Below are 18,662 nucleotides of genomic sequence, written 5' to 3' on the forward strand. Positions count from 1 at the left end.
AAGGCATGTTTGATATATATATATATATATGTGTGTGTGTGTGTGTGTGTGTGTGTGTGTGATTTATTTATTCGAAAACCTTTGGTTTTACTTTTGAAAATTTTATTGGTGTCATAAATTTTTATTTGTTGATGTCGCTCTTCTTGCTTCGTCTCGCCTTATTCCAATATTATTATTTCTACATCATATAACTCTCTCTAGACAAGTTAGACGTTTAAAAAAACCCTATTTTCTTTTACCTATTTCTCTTAAACTGATTTTTTCATTGGTTAGACTATCCACTAATGCACGCCTACCCATGAAGTGGGAATGCTTCACCCCTCGTGTGGAATGATGCAGTCAAGAAACGCATTAGAGCATTTTATCCACTACATTTAGCCTTCTATCATGATGTTTGGCCATAGTCTTCTGTTCCTAACATTCCACATTATCCTTATCAACTGTAGGAAATTTAACAACTGAATACACATTGATTTTTCTCTCTAAACCAATTGCTTGCGCATATGGTTGAACGTGATGGCTGGACCATCGTTAACCAAAAGTAGACAGGTCCCAAGTCCTGCTTGCCACTCTGCCTGAGTTTCACTATCAACAACTAAGCAACTTTTACACAGCTTTCCATTCTACTGACAAAATCAAATAGTAACCTACCCAGGATCAGACACTCGATTATACAACCCTTATTTACTTATCATTTAAAGACTCATCTTGCCCACTGAAGTAGGTCTACAAATCCGAGATCGGATCTTTGGGCACACAGACAAAGAGTACTTGCTCTGCATGTTTCACTCGGTGCATCTTGTGGATCCATGGGCTGCCTGTTCCGCATGGTTCATGGAGATTTCTTATGGATCTGTGGACTATTGTTCGGCGCAGTTCTCCTGAACATGTGGATCCATGAGGATAATAATTGTAGCAAGTGTCTTATATCCAAGAATGATGCCTAGGATTGGGATCGGCAAGCCCAGGTTTGGGCTATGTCAAGCTAGGGTACCAGTAGTCCAGTTTATTTGTTTGGCAACTTGGCTTGCACAATCCCAACCCTATAGAGATGAGGGTTGGTCCATGGAAGAACAATTCATTGTCATGAAGACCGTGTGGTTTTTCCTGATAGCCAGCTATTATGTAGACATTTTTTCCTTTTTTTCGCATGCAACATGCCTAGGAACAGGGCCCACTGTGATAGTAAACCCTGGGTGGCAGCCTTGCCCACAAAGGCATAAACCCCAGGCAGTCACAGTATAATTCCAGCAGGAATTGATCATGGACATTCAGGTGAAAACAAAGAATCGCAAGTTGACAAGAATACTGCTACTGCTACGAAAATAACCAACAGACCACGCTCCCTTTATGGTAAAGCTTGCAAATGAACCAAACAAACTAAGTTTGAAGAAGTTGCCTTGTTCAAGCTCAGCTCGTTTTAACCATGAGCTTATATCTCAAGAGCATAACTTAGCTTGATTAATTCAAAATATGTTTTATCAGGCCATTATGATCCCAATTGCACCACAAAGTTTTATGAAGACAATCCCACTGCCTAACACATCCTACCAAATGTTCTTCCAAGCACAATATGCCACATCTGAATCGTCAGTTTTGATTTCCAGGTACACTGGTCATAACTTAACCATTGCTAAAAGGTATCATAAGAAGAAAAATCTGCGGTAAATGGAAGCTGCAAATCACCATGAACATTGTATTCCAAGTCCATTATCCAAGACAAGAACAATTTTAGCAGTAGTGTGACGAGGCATTTTCTATTAAGGAAAAGCATCCCAATCTAGCTAAGGCTTCTGAACGACAACAGAGTTGGCAAGGCCAGCCTGCTCTATCGTTTGTGCAGGATCGGTCAAAAGCTTGGGTGGAAAACCCATCACCTGCAGCTGATATGAACATGAGCTGCCTGGCCTCGCTGCATCAATGAAGGCGCGGATATCCTCAACTGTATGATGACAATTGAAGCGTGCAACCATCCGAGTTCCATCAGAAAGACGCAGCTGAATTGAGGTTGATGGCAGTGACGGATCCACAGAAAGACCTTCAGATGAGGAGGATGAAATGACACTAGCAGCACTTGATGGCACACTAGGCTCAGAAATTGCAGAAGAGCTTGATGCACTGCCCAGTGTCCTCCCCACACCCTGGAATGGTTCGTGGCACTTCTCTGGAACCTGAAAATTGGAGGTACTCAACAAAGCATCAGAGCAGGTGGCATGCAGGAAAGTGTAACAAACAAGTATGAATTCAAGAAAGAACACATACAGCATAATCTTCATCCCTTCTGATGAGATTAACATGGACAGCAGTTCTCCTACCAGCAGGCTCCAACTCTTTAGGACATTCTGATTTGCCTATACTCTGCAAGACCAGTTTAAAGAAAAACTATATTAGACTTTGCTGAAGCTAAATTCTTTTGCTAATTTAATGCAAAGAAAGAGTATATGCATGCTTCATCAACATAGGAAGGAATTCAAAATACAAATAACAGAGGCTGTCATCCAATATTCCACATAAAACCAGTGATTGTACAAAACTGAGGTAGGCACCACTTCCCCACATCCATGATGTGTGTCAATTTGTCCTAGACAGAAACTCTGGCAACAAGAAATTAAGCAGCACACCGCTCGTTAAGCAATCTGGAACGCAAGAAACACTACAAAGTAATAGCGGCTAAGCAAGGAGAAAGGATTGGGCTGTCTAGAACGAATTTTGATGCATAATCAGGAGCCCTCGATTTGTCAAAAATTCATTCCCTACTTCTGGGAGAAGCTACCCAAAGGAGAACATGATAGAAATCTACCAGGGAATATCCTGAATTTCTACTCTCAATCAAATGCTATGGTAGTGCCAATCATGGCCAATCACAGCTCAGAATTCAACTACAAGAATTCGACATAGAAGCAAATAATTTATTACCATACATACAACATTAAGCACATATCATTAGGAATCCCTTTTCATCGTCGGTGTGCCATTTAATTTCACCTCCCATAATGCATGCTGCAACAGCAGACCATTTTAAGATTTTCTGCTTAAACTTCTTAATCGTGCTTGGCTCATAACCTACATCTCAATCATTGGCTTTCTCCAGGTTCATATTTTCTGTTTTACATAAGAAGCAAAACATAAATTATTATTTTTTAATCCAGGAAAACCACCTCGCTCACTTGCGAGCTCATTGGTGTAGAAACCCCAGGTCCCCCTTGCCCACCAGGGAGTACACCCCACTTCGGCCTTGTGGCAGAAGTTGTGCACCTGTCAGTTTCAAATTCACATTGCCCCGTCAGCTTCATGACGTTCACGAGTTGCCCCTACCAGATGAGAGGAGCCCTCATGGGCAAACATCGAATGTAATCATATAATGTCTCAAATTGATGTTGCTTTTGAAATGATAAAGTCAATTTAGTGGAAATGTCTGAGTTCTAAATTCATCAAATTCAGATAATCACACATACGTGCATTTGCACACAAATACATGCAGAGGCACGTGCTCACACACTCTTTGCATATGCAGATTCAAGAATGAATACATAACAATAGAGGTCATTTCATACACACGCATGTGCCCTTTTCTTCCCTTGATGATGGACACCTGCTAAGGTGTCCGACCACTCTAGTGGGTTTGCACCCACTATGGACTGGGCCCCGTTCTGTAGCAAAAACCAAGACCGCCTCATCCACTAGGAAGGCATTGCCTTCAATTGTACACGCCTTCAATTGTACACATGTACTATATATACAACACATATATCTATATTTGGGTTAATATTTGCTACTGTCACCACAATGTACAAGCACCTCATTTTTTTTTTCATTTTTTGGTTGTTTTTCATTAAATTAATCTGACAGATATGATCTACATGTCTGGATTAGTGGGATTGGCTCTTGGATTGTCCAGATAGGCACAATTTTATAAGGCTTGAAAAATAAATGGCCTACAATGTATGGAATTTTTCTGACACCTAAAACCGTGCTTTTAGGTCGAAAAAATGATCTGAACACAGATTTGTAGCATTTGGACCATGCTGAATCCATTTATAAGTCCCAATTGGATAAAAAAACTGCACCATGGTGATCTAGAGGCGTTTGTACCTCATGTATCCATGACCAAACATTAACCCTCTATATCTAATACTACTACTTTAGGATTGAAAAAGTGCAACACTGAAAAAATGTTTTGCACTTCAGAAAGTTCTGAAAAATGACAGCCTAGTTACATTGGACAACTTGGTCATTCCTATATTTGTTGCCAAAACGTGTGCTTTGTCATATTATAGGGGTGTAACACAACCATGATAGCATTGTAATTATTAGCTGCATATTCACCTTTAATGAAGGACATTTCTGAAATTAATTTATTAAAGTTGTTTTATGAAAGAAGGAGCCTTTTAGAGGCTTCCATACTTTAATTACACTCCGTTACACTCCCTATCAGTCTGACAAATTGGGTTTTCAAGGGTTCTTGGATTGCGAATAGCCGTATACTGTCATTTGCATTCACGTCTCTCTCTCTCTCTCTCTCTCTCTCTCTCTCTCTCTTTGTTTCCCGCCTTTTTTTCTCTTTGTGTGTGTTGGTTCTTCTTTTGGGTTATCTTTAGGTTTTAGGTTTTCCCCTTTAGATATGTAGGCTTGGTATCTTTCATTTTGTGGAATTTTCTTCATTTTTCTGCTGGATTTCTACTGCTTGCTATATATATTGAGCATTAATCTACTTATCCCATGATCCTTCCATTCATCTCTGCATCAATTTTTTCTTCCATGTGTTCTAATTTCAGCTTGACAAGTCTCTTTAGGAAGTTTCAAGCTGATTTATTATTCTTCCCACTCCCTTGAATCCCACAAAAGGATCTGATTCTTCCGTTTTTCTCCTAATTTTCATTCTTTCACTTTATTTTTGCCCATCAATCCTAAGACTTTATCTGATTTCCACCTGATACCAAAAGGAAAATTTATTGGTTTCTCGGTTTTAAAAGAGTAAGGATTGGTCACATTCACTTCTCCAAAATTTCTCTTGACAATCTTCTTTGCCTTTCAGCTAAGGTCCCCTTCAATGCTATCTGTGCAACTGCAACACTGATCAAGGAGCAGAGTCTCTCTCTCTCTCTCTCTCTCTCTCTCTCTCTCTCTCTCTCTCTCTCTCTCTCTCTCTCTCTCTCTCTCTGGCCTATTCGTTTGTCTCTCTAATTTCCCCCTTTGTCTCTTACATGGGTGTTATTCAAGTGGTACTTAGTAAGTATCACTTTGGTTGCAGGTGAAAATAGGAAGAAGATGGAAGGCTTTTGTGGTCTTTCACTTGAGCTTCTTCTCCAGGTCACAGGCAACAACATGACAGGTGGTTCACCACTTGGATTTATACTTTATGCTTTTGCATCTCTTCTTGTGGAATACAATCATATGCCTATCTCTCTGCCTCTCTCTCTTTACCTCTCTATCTATGTCACAGGGACTCGGCAAAACAGATGCCGCACCCGCATCGACGCGACGCGACGCGGGATCGCGTGCGGGTGCGGCACCGGGTGCGGTCAACACGACCCTGGGTGCGGTCAACGCACCCAGGGTCATTTTGTCCACATTTTTGGGCGAAAAAAAAAATTCCCCCCGATGAAAAGGAGGAGGATTAGGGCAAAAAAATTTTTTTGCCCTAATCTCTCCTCTCTCTCCCCCTGAGCTCGAGCTCTCCCATCGCCGCCCCAGCTCTGCCGCCCCCAGCGTCGCCGCCCCCAGCTCCGCCTCCCAGACTCCTCCTCTCGGCTCGCAGGTATGTCTCTCACTTTCTTGGGTCGGTTGGGGAGGGGCCGAGCACCCCCCCCCCCTCTCGGTCTCTTGTTGGGTCGGCAAGGGAGGGGCTGAGCCTCCCCTGCTCCCTCGTTTTTCGGCACAGGAGGGGCCGAGCCCCTCCCCCATGTACCTCTTTTTTTTGGGTCGATTGGGTCGACAGGGGAGGGGCCGAGCCCCTCCCCCATCTATTTTTTTTGGTATGTAATTTAGTTCATCAGGATATACTTTGGTATGTAATTTAGTTCTTTTATGCAATACTTATTTGGTTGATATTTAGGTCGATTTATGTAATTGCTTTACTTATTTGATTGATAATTTGATATTTAGGTTGATATACTGCATGCATGATGAATCATATTATGAGTTTATGATAATGTTTATTGTTAAATGTTAAACTGTTAAAACTTCAAAATTATATATATATATAAATTACATTTTTGCCCCTGTCACACCCCCGCACCCGGGTTTTTTGGAAGTGCCGAATCCCCGCACCCGTACCCGCACCCATGTGACATAGCTCTCTATGTATCTCTTGGTCTCTCTCTCTTAACACATTTGGTTTCTGCCTGGGTTTGTTCTCCATGCTAATGATTCTTTCTATGTGGACAGTGGGTTTCTTATTTTTTGTATGCTTTGTTTAATAACATGTGTTCCATCTATCTGGTTGATCAGTTTTTCTTTATTTGATTGTTTTTTGTGTTTAATTAGATTCTATTTTCAGTCATTTCTTTATTTCGGTTGACGATGAATTCACTTATTGTATTAAATATTTTTTTCCTCTGTATGGGCTATATCAAATGCCTGTTTGATAGCCTTCTGTTCCATGGTTCATGTTTGACGTGTTCTTTCAATATGAGTGCAGGGCTCTTGTGTATTTCTTATGTTTGTGTAATCATTTACTTTACTCAGATTTTTTGAGCTGCAAAATGTAGTTTAGTTCAGCAAAGATCTCTGTATGTTTTTTTGTTATTGAATGCATTAATAATTTACAGTTTTCCTTTTCTCTCTTCTAATATTGTTTTTCACCAATCCACTGCATCTAAATATTGTGGACTGCTTTGTCTGAAATTATTTTGATGTTTTCTTATTTTATCATCTTGGGTTTTTGAAAACACATCTTGTGGTTTCTATTATTTGTCTATATACTGTGTTGATTTTTCATTTTTGGGATTTGGTTCATGTAATTAGCTTTGCCTATGCATCACTATCCCGTTCATTTTTTGTGCTTGCAACAAGCCTCAATATGATGGATCCATTAGATTGTGTGAATTAACTGAGTCGGTATAAACTATAAACAAGTCGGGTCTTACGGTATACGGTATACCTGTTTTAGAGCCAGGTCTAAAAATTACACACGGACATGGCATGATTGAAATTGCTGGGCCAATATAGGTTAATAGATTCCGGTGCTAATAGGACTGAGTATAACCAGGTCCACGTGCAATTTGATTCCAGTCCTAGGATGTAGACGTGGAGGTTGGTTTAGTTTTTTTTTAATGTAAATATGAACTGGTCTTTTTTGTTCTTAATACAGTTCACAATATCCCATGTATGTCACAGATCTTTTTGGAGAAGTGTTTTCATGGAACCCTTCTTTTGTGGTGGTTTGTAACTTAGAGTTTAGTCTATTTTTTTCTTTCATGTTTTCTAAACTGTGTATTTTCTTGCATCTTTCATTTATGGATCAATATTTTTTAATTTCTATTTGCAGAATGTTGTACCTCATATTATTTAACATATGTTTGCTGGTTTAGATTGCTAATGACAATTTCAGCATGTTCAATACATGTTTATGAACTTATTAGTATAGAATCTACAAATACTTTTGCTTTCTTTCCCTTTTGATTTTAGTTGTTACGCATGGTGTAATAAATATGTAGAGATATGATATCGGGCAGTGTTCTCAATGTTCAAAATTGACTTGTGCTACGCATTCATCCTCGTTGTGTGATAATTTGTTAGTATTGGTTGTGATATTTGTCATATAAACTTTAAACCAGTAGATGTTGTTGACAGTTTGGGCAATAATGAAAGCATTCTTATTTTTAAACAGATATTCAGTCAAATTGATCTTTGTGAGTCTATTGCTCTATATACTTTACTAAAATAGGGATGTTGCAAGACTGTTGGCCAGTGTATCCTCTTACTACTTTTCACTGGAAATAGTAGAGACAGGCACATGGACTGAGTAGTGCACATGCTAAGCTTGGGTTATATCACCTACATCCTTTGTACATAACATCACATCTTGACCAGTGGCTTCAGACAAGTTTACTTCTGATGAGGTTTATTCATGCAGTTGTAATATGGTCAGAAGGTTGTTTTAGAACTTGGTAGACTGTGCAGACCGCTGTCCAATTTTGAGCAAGTCTCTTTTTTGCTCTAAAAGACACTTTTTCTATGTGCTTTTGCCATGTCAATAACCACTTCTACTGGCAGTTTTGTATAATGTTCTCCAGTCGTGTCCACAGGCATGTTATTATCCGTGATGTTTGATGAGTTTGATATAGAAAATTTATTACCCGTGCGCCAGGACGGGCAGTTATCTAGTACAGCTAGATAGATGGATATATGTAATCTTTCTCCCTCTCTCGTGCACTCAAATACACACTATTGCTGGTACCAAATATTTGCCCATGTAAATATATAATTATTTATATTTATATATAGGTAAATATTTGGTACCAGCAATAGTACCACACTATCTAGTGTCATCATTGATTGTTTGACAATCCATTTAAGTGCTTCATGCCCACAGGTGATCCACAAATTCAGTAAAAAAGAATATAATACTAGGGTATTTTGATATTTAGATGGATCTTCTGAGGACATCAATGAATGACCCATAATGCACGAAATCTATATACAAAACATAGTTTTTTTTATGTCAAAACAACTCAATCAAAGCATGTTTTCTAGTCAAGAGGAAAAAAAAGAACCCGATAAACATGTGCGGAGTCTGATTAAGTAGATAACACCTGCAACCATGACATTCTACTACATAGGAGCATACATACATGTACACATATATGCATGGGTGTGTGTATGTGTGTATGTGTGTATGTGTGTGTGTGTTTCTGTATAGACAATTACTTGAGTCAATTTATCAAATAGAACATGATAATCTTTCTTGAAATAATCTCAAAATTTTGGAAAAAAAATCAAACACTTTTTTGTTAAAAAAATATCAATTTACAAAAACATACAAAAAAAGAACAAACAATAGTATGTTTAACCAGGGAAATAGATAAAAGAGGAAAATATCACCAGAAACATCAAATCTACTTTCAATATCAAACAATTTTATTCCCAATATCTGTGATCCTTTTTTAGTAATTTTAAAAAAAGTCATGAGAAACTATCTTTGGAAGCAGTTGTTGAATCTAATGGAGTTATTGTAATCTATACATATATAGATATGTATCATATTAGAGAAAGAGGGAGAGAGAGAGAGAGAGAGAGAGATGCACAAACTCAATAGAAATAACACATCACATCAGAAAGAGCAGTTTTGCTGTAAAAAATTTAATTGATTTTGGATTTTGAAGACAGGAAACCTTTTAGCTCATCAGATGTCATAAGTTCCATTTAGGCATGATGACAAACAGTTGGTCAAAACATGGTCAACCATCAAACAGGAAATGCCAAAAAACATAATTAATATTTAAAAAGTAGTGTTGTTTACCATAATGATTGAAGAAAAAATAGCATAATCCAAAATGTAGAATACCTCTAAAAAGGGTGCATTCTCAGGATCATCCAACCTTCTCAAAGGACCATCGTTTACTGTGAATCCATTACTCCAAAATACAATATTGTGGACAACAGATTCAGGCTCCCGAGAAGTCTGAGGAGCTTGCACTGTCTCCCCTGATAAAAGCCTTCCAGTGCCAGTAAAACTTTTTGAGCTAGAAGATGGATGGAGTAGATCAACTGGTCCTTCCAATGCACCCAATTGTCTAGCCTGATCAAATATTGCATCCACATCATTATTTCCTTTTGTTGGACCTTGGACAAGCATTCCACTGCATATACAAAGTACACAAAGTTCAGGTCACTTATATGAAATTCCACAAATGCAAAACAGATGATTAATTGCTCATTAATAGAACAAAGATGCTAGACAATTCAATCCTATTGGATACTTATGATAATGCCAGAAGCGCAGATGACATGAAACATGAGAATCAAACCGGTAGTTGAAAGCCCCTCCATTCATTTATATAATAAATAACATAAGGCACTCCTTTATCACATAGCAAAACCAGCTTGTTACCACTTCATCTGACCAACACAAATCTTACCAATGCATACCTTGAGCCCACCATATTGTGTATTATAGAACCTAAGCATCAAAAATTTTATCAAGATCATGTACATTACCTTAACTCTGCCTGTGTATAACTGTTTAGTTATACACTGCCGGTCCCAAGCCCGGATAAAGGAGGAGTGTTGCGGTAGGCCAGTGACAGCCAGCATAAAAACTTAGTCACACCCTATGAATATGAACCAATATGAGAATTTCGTTGGGGCGTTCCCTACTGAGCGACGCGTTGTACTCTATAGGCCTGGAGGCAGTGATAAATGGGCAAGGGTTGCTAGGTCGTCGCCCAGAAGCGACGCGTCACACCGGCGCCCACACTTGTGGAGGGGTGACAACCAATTTTCCTATAACGGTTGGGTTACATCAAGGATCTGCATTAAGCCCTTTCTTATTTGCTATAGTGATGGGTGAGCTTACGAGATCAATTCAAAAAAATGTGTCGTGGTGTATGTTGTTTGCTGATGATATTGTTTTGATTGATGAGTCTAGAGCTAGAGTTAATGCTAAGTTAGAATTATAGAGACAGACATTGGAAGCAAGAGGTTTTAAGTTGAGTAAGAGTAAGACAAAATATATGGAATGTCGGTTTAGTAAGCAACGAAGTAGTGATGGGAGTGTAGTGAAGTTTGGTGAGCAAAAAATACCGGTGCATGACTGTTTCAAATATTTGGGATCTATCATTCAAAAGTATGGAGAAATTGATGGAGATGTAAATCATAGGATAAAGGTTGGGTGGATAAAATGGAAAAGTGCAACTGGAGTGTTGTGCGATCGTAGAATGCCATTGCGGTTGAAGGGAAAGTTTTATAGGATGACAATTAAGCCCGCTTTACTATATGGTACAGAATGTTGGGCTGCCAAGAGACATCATATTAAAAAAAATGAGTGTAGTTGAGATGCGTATGCTTAGATGGATGCGTGGAAATACAATAAAAGATAAGATTCGAAACGAGGAGATACGTAAGAAGGTAGGCGTCGCATCCATTGAAAATAAGATGAGAGAGAATCGTTTACGATAGTTTGGACATATTCGGTGAAGGCCTAATGATGCTTCAGTTAGAAGGATGGAGAAATGGGAAAATATATTAGTTAAAAGAGGTCAGGGTAGGCCTAAGAAGACTTTGATGGAGATGATAGGAAAGGATATGAATGCTTTGAACCTCACCGAGGATATGGCATTTGATAGAAATGATTGGAGGAGAAGGATTCATGTGGAAGACCCAGAATGATTTTCTTTTTTGGTTCATATCGCCGACCCCAATTGTTTTGGGATGAAGGCGTAGTTGTTGTTGTTGTTTTATGTACCTTACCTTGATTATAACATTTTTCTCTCTAACTTCACTGAACTTGCATCTGTATATTCTGTTTTTTTCTACTAAACATTAGATCATTTTCATCTAACGTACTCCCTCAAAGTTTTAGCTTTTTGTGCATCTTATATATCTCGACCAAGTACTGTATTATACACAAACAACATATAACAAGTGGCATCATCATGGAAATGCATTTTAATCTATAGCTGATGCAAACAGATACAGGCTTTAAGCAAATCTTCATAACTCATTATTCCAAAACAAAAAGAAAAGAGATACATCCACACATGTAGTTCTCACAGTTGTCACAACATCAGCATACACATTCTGAACAATTTCATATGGTATCCTTTCCTTTTTCAACATTGACCAAATTAGTTGCTTTGGAATTCTATTGCAAACTTTCATACAAGTTAAGACAATGTGCAAATCTCGATCTCTTTTAAACTTGTTCATGAGTTTTTTTAACCTATATCAGATAGACAGGACATGGGTTCAGGACACAATAGCTACGACATTAAAGTTTGTTAAAACTAGGACAAAGGAACACAACTATACATTATATATGTGTGTGTGATTATATACATTTGAAATAACTAATCTAAAGGAACAAAACATGAATATCATCCAAAGTGCAAACTCTTGAACAGAAATTCTAAATCATTATGATTAACAACATTGAATAATAAAACTAAGTTGAAATTTGAAATGCAATGTAATTAATTGATGACAAATTTGAAAAGAAAAATAGAACACAAGTGAATACAAAATAAGAATTCAAGATCGTAAACGAAAATAGATAAACTTATGGACACAATGTTGACTGTGTCCATGAAGTTTCATGGTGTATGTGGGTGTTGTGTTACCATATGCACGGTAAAGAAAGCGTCTGTGTGACAATCCTTAACAAGAAAATAACCCCTATTACTGATCCCCCTTGTACGAAACAAAATTCATACCCAAAAACGTGATTCATGTCCATAAAAATCTAAACTTCTCACTAGAGCACTATGACTTGATGTTATGAGAAAGGGGTCGAAATCAGCAGAACCAAATCAGATCAGTACTGCATGTGGCTAAACGTGGACTGCTCAACAAAAATGCTAGGATAATGAACTGCTTATAACAGACCCATTAAACACAGGATTGTGAATGTCTCAAATCCTAACTTAAAAGAGAAAAAAGGAAAAACCTAATTTGCTAGTTTCACTTCCCAAACCAACAGCATTGTAGATCTCTTGACAAATATATTAACTTAGCACAAGATCATGATGTGACTGTGCATGACATGTTCTATTTAATCTTGTGACACGGAAAATTCTAACTTTTCTCTTTAAATTGTCAAAAATTCTAATACGAGAAGAATAGATGGAAGTGGCTGTAAAGTGCATTATCATTCCTTCAGTGATGAACTCTGTCCTACAAGATAAAAAGGAGTGGCATGCATCCACGGAAAGAAGTGCTGACTAGATCAGTTTCCACGTAGCCCTAGTGTTATACTTTGGACCAAGGCCATAGGTTTTCAACTTCAATCAAGGTTATACTCCCCATATCTGGCACCCATATACAATCCAATTTGCAATGTACACCAAAAAAAAGGAGAGAACTATAGTGATGGTGGGACAAAAGCTACTGCAGGTGCTACAATAAGGTGGAAAGTATGCTTTGAAAGCAAGAAGTGATGAACTTCCAAAATGCAAGAGGAAGCAAAGGTATTTTACAAGAACCATGATCCCTTGAACCAGGAATTGCACTTCCCAAAATTGGAAACTGAAATTCCTGCTTTAGGTAATCAAGATTTCCATCTTCAGGAAATGAGATTCCCAATTCTTGAGAATCTAAATTCCCAAAGATTGATACAAGTAAAAGAAGAAGAAAAAAACCATTGAATAAGGGTTTTTCTACCCCTTTTCTCCTCCTTCATGTTTAGCCCTTTTATCCTCTCCCACCTTGGCTTTAGTAATTTGGACACTTGCGGAAGATTTAGGTTTGCAGTTTATTGCATTTGTTATTTTTTTAGGTGAAGCAAACTTTTTTAAATCTGTCAAAACAACTTGAAGAAGACAAATGACCAGTAATAGCTAAACACAATGATTATACACAGAACTTTCTATTGGATTGCTCGAAGAGCCCGGCAATCTCCATGCAGACTTTGGTTCCAAGAACAAAGAACAGGTAAACACAATGCGAAAACCCGCATGTCCTGATACTTCCATCAAGCACATGCTTGTCTTGAGCATCAAGTGAGGTCGGATTGACAACAGGTTGGAGAAATGGGTTCAATCAAGATCAATTTCTTCTACGCCGACTTGAGGAAGATAGAAACACCTGACCTTCACAGACTGAAATCAGAAAATCAAAGAAAGCAAACACGCGCGAACACGTTCAACTGCGCAACAACTTAATATGGAGAACGCGTTTCGGACAAAGTTTGCATCTTTCAGGCTACAAAGGAAAGAAAGGAACCAAAAAAAAATTCCAGCCCTTAGCGAACGATATTAAGCAAATCCGCGTGACTCGGATCCATATCAAAACGAAAACAAACCCTAGACATAAATCCGTTCATCTGCGAACTCAAATTCTCCAACAAAAACACGAATTCGCCATTGCGAAAACGAACGCCGATAGAACTCTTCCGACAAACAAAAGGGGGGGAGAGATCGGAGGGGTTAATACCTCTTCTCGCCGCCAGCATAGTACTCCTGCGGCGCGTCGCCGTCGTTCTCGTCTGAGGAGGCGGAGCCGGAACCCCGGCCGAGATCGGAGAGGGTGCGAATCCGTCCTGAAGACGACGACGCGGAGGGCTTGCCCTTCTTCTTGCCGTAGTCGTCCTTGGAAGCCATACGGGCGGCAGGGACGCGAAGAGGAGGAGGGGAAGAGGAGGGTGGCGGTGGGGAAGGAGGAGGGGAGTGCTGCTGCTGGTCTTCGTAGAAGGAGGAGAGGGCAGAGTCGAGCTGCCAATTGTGGCTCTCCAGGAAGAAGAGGGCCTCTTCTCTCGTGCACGATGTGATCCCACGGAACGTCTCGACGATCGCCTCTCCTCCGCCTTCCATCTCCATCTCTCTCTCTCTCTCTCTCTCTCTGGGCGAAAATTAGTGTTCTCATTTTTTTTTTTCTAATAAATAGGCCACAGCTTTAACCAAGCCTCGCGTGCAAGCCCGAGGCCGCTTTGCTCTTCAAAATTCGAACCTACCTCTCACAAATATCGCGATATTTTCAAAGGTCGCTAAATTCAACAAAATGAGATATTTGCAGAACGTAACCGGTTTTGAAAACGTCACGTTTTTATCACGGTGTCAACTTGATAAAAAAAAAAAAAAAAGGATCTTGTGGATCTCTATACTTTGCGTCTTTAAATGTGTTTTTTATTCAAAGGGAAAAACGACAGAGAGGGAGATTAGGCAAATTCACAAATGTTGTTTGAGAATTTCTTGTCAAGAGAATATTACAAGAGATTTTTCTAAATTTTTTTTTTATAGAAATGTTTAAAATATCAGCATATAAAGAATATAAAACATTATAAGCAAAATGTTATGATATTAACAGACTGTGCAAGAGATTTGATACAGGTGCATTAGCAGGTCCAGGACCAAGTTACGAATCCGAGAATTCAATCGAGGTGACGGCACTCTTCAAATGTCTGTAGCCCCAAGATAGTGGTTCAATCAGATAGGATCCGTAGGCTCATATGGAGGTCCACCTCATATTCAGATTCAAATCCATTACATTTAGGGTTTCTTTATAAATAGATGGTTTGAAAGGGATAGTCCTTGTAGGTGAGTTGTTGCAAGCTCTACCCGCAACTCATCTTGGTAAGGTTGTCTCATATTAAATTTAACTAAGAAATGTGGGACCTCATTCCCTTTCTTGAACGGTGAGGATGTTTAATTTGAGCAAGTCTATAACCATAGAGAAAACTATATTTTTGCACGGACCATTATCAATAATAACATTACATAAGTAACCCCCACAATTGCATCACATGCAAAAAGTATTATTTCTCAACCACCATTGGGTTCAGGGAGATTAAAGAGAAATCATGATAGATAAGTATGTTCCCATGTCCTCTTGACTAATCTCAATGGTCTTTTCATCATCATGAACATATACCTCCCCTTCTCCAGACAACTCTATATGATCAGACTCTTCAAACTCATAATCCACTTATAAAAAGTTCACACTCTTGTAAGCTGCCAAGTGCTCGAAAATGAGTTGCCTATTTATGTTTGTACAACACAACATGCCTTTGATTGACCTAGGGCCCCTCCAGTCAGAGAATCCTCTTCTAGTATGGGAAGGGAAAAGTCCATTAAAGCGGACCCCAAGGCAACAAACACATCCCTATCACTATTGGGATCATAGCCCATACTAGGTTGAAAACCCACACATCACAATAGGCAACTCATTTTCCTTGTCATCGACTCCAGCACTTGGCAGCTTAGTGCCCGAGCAAGAGTGTGAACTTTTTATAAGTGGATTATGAGTTTGAAGAGTCTGATCATATAGAGTTGTCTGGAGAAGGGGAGGTATATGTTCATGATGATGATGAAAAGACCATTGAGATTAGTCAAGAGGACATGGGAACATACTTATCTATCTGACAAGACATGATTTCTCTTAAATCTCCCTGAACCCAATGGTGGTTGAGAAATAATACTTTTTGCATGTGATGCAATTGTGGGGGGTACTTATGTAATGTTATTATTGATAATGGTCCGTGCAAAAATATAGTTTTCTCTATGGTTATAGACTTGCTCAAATTAAACATCCTCACCCTTACCAGATGTCCTGGTTCAAGAAAGGGAATGAGGTCCCACATTTCTTAGTTAAATTTAATATGAGACAACCTTACCAAGATGAGGTGTGGTGTGATATCACCCACATGATGCTTGTCACATTCTGTTAGGTAGTTATTGGCATTTTGATAGGAAGACATTGCATCTTGGTGACAAGAACACGTACTCATTCAAGCTCAATGATAGGAACATAAAACTCTCCCCCCACTAGGGAGACTTTACAATATAGTGTTTCTAAGCTAGTTAAGGAGACTTGATTGATTGGTCTCTCTTACAAGAAGTTTGAAGAGTCTTGTCATAAGAATGGTTACTGCTTAGCTCTTGTGGCTAAAGAGGTTTGTATTGTGGTTCTCGATGTCTCACTTATCATGCAACATTTGATTACTAAATATCAGGATATCATGCCAGACGATGGGTTACCTCCTTTGAGGTCGAACTAGCATACAATTGATTTAATTATGGGGTCTAGTCTTCTCAATTTGCCTACGCATGAATTTTGTTGAGAGTATTGAGTTGCAGTAGCAAGTGGGAGAGCTCATGTGCAAGGCTTTATTCGTGAGAGTGTAAGCTCATGTGTTGTGCCAACTTTGCTTACCCCAAAGAATGATAAGAGTTTATATATGTGTGTTGATAGTCAAGTGATCAACAAGATAACAGTCAAATATTTTTTTTATGATTCTTCGACTAGGTGGCATGTTTGATCTACTAGCAGGCTCTAATTAAGGTCTTTTCGAAGATTGATTTAAAGAGTGGTTACCATCAAGTTTGCATTCGCGAAGGAGATGACTATCAAAACTCGAGATGGCTTGTACGAGTGGCTAGTGATGCCTTTTGGTATGTCGAATGCACTTAGTACCTTCATGAATGTTATGACTCAGGTGCTTTGACTATTCTTGAGCAAGTTTGTGGTTGTTTATTTTGTTGACATCTTAGTTTACAACGCCAATGAGTTTGCTCATGTTTCTCATCTTAGGCAAGTCTTAGAGGTTCTGTGTAGATAGAAATTGTTTGTGAATGCCAAAAAGTGTTCCTTCTTGACATTTAATCTTGTGTTTTTAGGATTTGTCATATTGTCTCAAGGTATATAGGATGGTCCATTAAAAGTTCATGTGATAGTTGACTAGTTGATCCCTCAAAATCTAGGTGAGGTGTGCAGTTTTCATGGATTGGCCACTTTTAAACGTAGATTCATACATAATTTTAATATCATCATGGCCTTAATCAAAAAGTGTTTTAAGGGTACGAAGTTCCAGTGGACCCAAGTGGCTAAGAATGCTTTCAGCCTCATTAAGGACAAAATGAGTCATTTCCATGTTCTAGCACTTTTTGATTTTTTTTAGTCGTTGAGATTGAATGTGATTCTTCAAATATAGGTATTGGTAGTATCTTGAGCCATAATTGACATCTTGTAGCCTTCTTCAATAAAAATTTATCGAATGTCAAGCGTCGATACTCTATATATGATCTTGAGTTTTATGTTATAGTACTAGCCCTTCGATATTGACGTTATTATCTTATGTATAAAGAGTTTGTATTGTACACTGAGTCACTCCAGTATCTCTACAGTTAAAAAAAATTAAGTGCAAGCCACACTAAGTGATTAAACTACCTACAATACCTTATGTGGTATATGGGGTTCTGCTCACCGTCGACCTTAGGCCTGGGCTCATCGTGGGCATCGATCGACTAAGGAGAACACCGAATACCCTGCACACGCACTATATGGCGACTACATGCATGCTTTCTGTGTTTGTATATGCAGGAAATGCCAACATTGGGTTATGGGCCCACGATGAGCCCATGCCTAAAGGTCGACGGTGAGCAGGACTCTGTACCACGTAAACCTTATATGGTATATGGGGTAGGCAATTGCTATGAATCTCTCATCATTTTCATGGCAGCCTGTTTTCGTCGCAAAAATTTTCCCCCGTCTTCCCTTCCTTGCGGAAGAGAGAAAGAGGAAACGCTTTCGCGCTTCAAACTTGACCGGATTTTGGAAAATATTTTGAAATACTCACCTCCGTTTTGAAAATTGCGGGAAAATCCATGGGATGGGGCTCGACCTGTCGGTACGAGGTTCGACCGTTCCTGCCGCCTTTAACAGGGGTAATCGAACCAAGGACCAAAATTGTGCTTGACTTAGCGAAATTATTGAAGTTATGTTCTATCCTAAATGCACAGGGAATTCAGGCATGTGCTATGAGGTTTTGGGAAAATGCAGCTTGGGAAAACATGATGTATGCTTGGAAAATATTTGGAGTGGAAAAGATTCTCTCAGGAAAAAGCTGAAAGTCAATTTCTCAGGAAAACTCATGTGAAAAAGGGTTTTTGAAATCACGGGAAAGTTCATGAAGTTGTGGGAAAATCATGAATGGTTGAAAATCCTTGGAAAATGGAAGTGATTCTTGAGAAAAGAGTGAACCTTTGAAAAGGGAAACACTTCGTAGGAAA

At 38.9% G+C, this 18,662-nt stretch overlaps 1 protein-coding gene across 1 annotated transcript; it reads right to left on the minus strand.

The window, feature by feature from the left end:
• Nucleotides 1-1,649: 1,649 nt before the first annotated feature.
• On the minus strand, nucleotides 1,650-14,492 carry LOC149848149 (plant UBX domain-containing protein 4-like). Its single transcript, XM_090020362.1, has 4 exons — nucleotides 14,092-14,492; nucleotides 9,509-9,803; nucleotides 2,263-2,358; nucleotides 1,650-2,171 (listed from the first exon to the last, which is right to left on the minus strand). The coding sequence occupies exons 1-4, from the start codon at nucleotides 14,472-14,474 to the stop codon at nucleotides 1,785-1,787; spliced, it is 1,161 nt and encodes a 386-aa protein (XP_089876488.1). The 5' UTR covers nucleotides 14,475-14,492; the 3' UTR covers nucleotides 1,650-1,784.
• Between the last annotated feature and the right edge of the window lie 4,170 nt (nucleotides 14,493-18,662).

The sequence above is a fragment of the Nuphar pumila genome, chromosome 1 (assembly GCF_984573655.1).
Source record: "Nuphar pumila chromosome 1, dmNupPumi1.hap1.1, whole genome shotgun sequence".
NCBI lineage: Eukaryota > Viridiplantae > Streptophyta > Magnoliopsida > Nymphaeales > Nymphaeaceae > Nuphar > Nuphar pumila.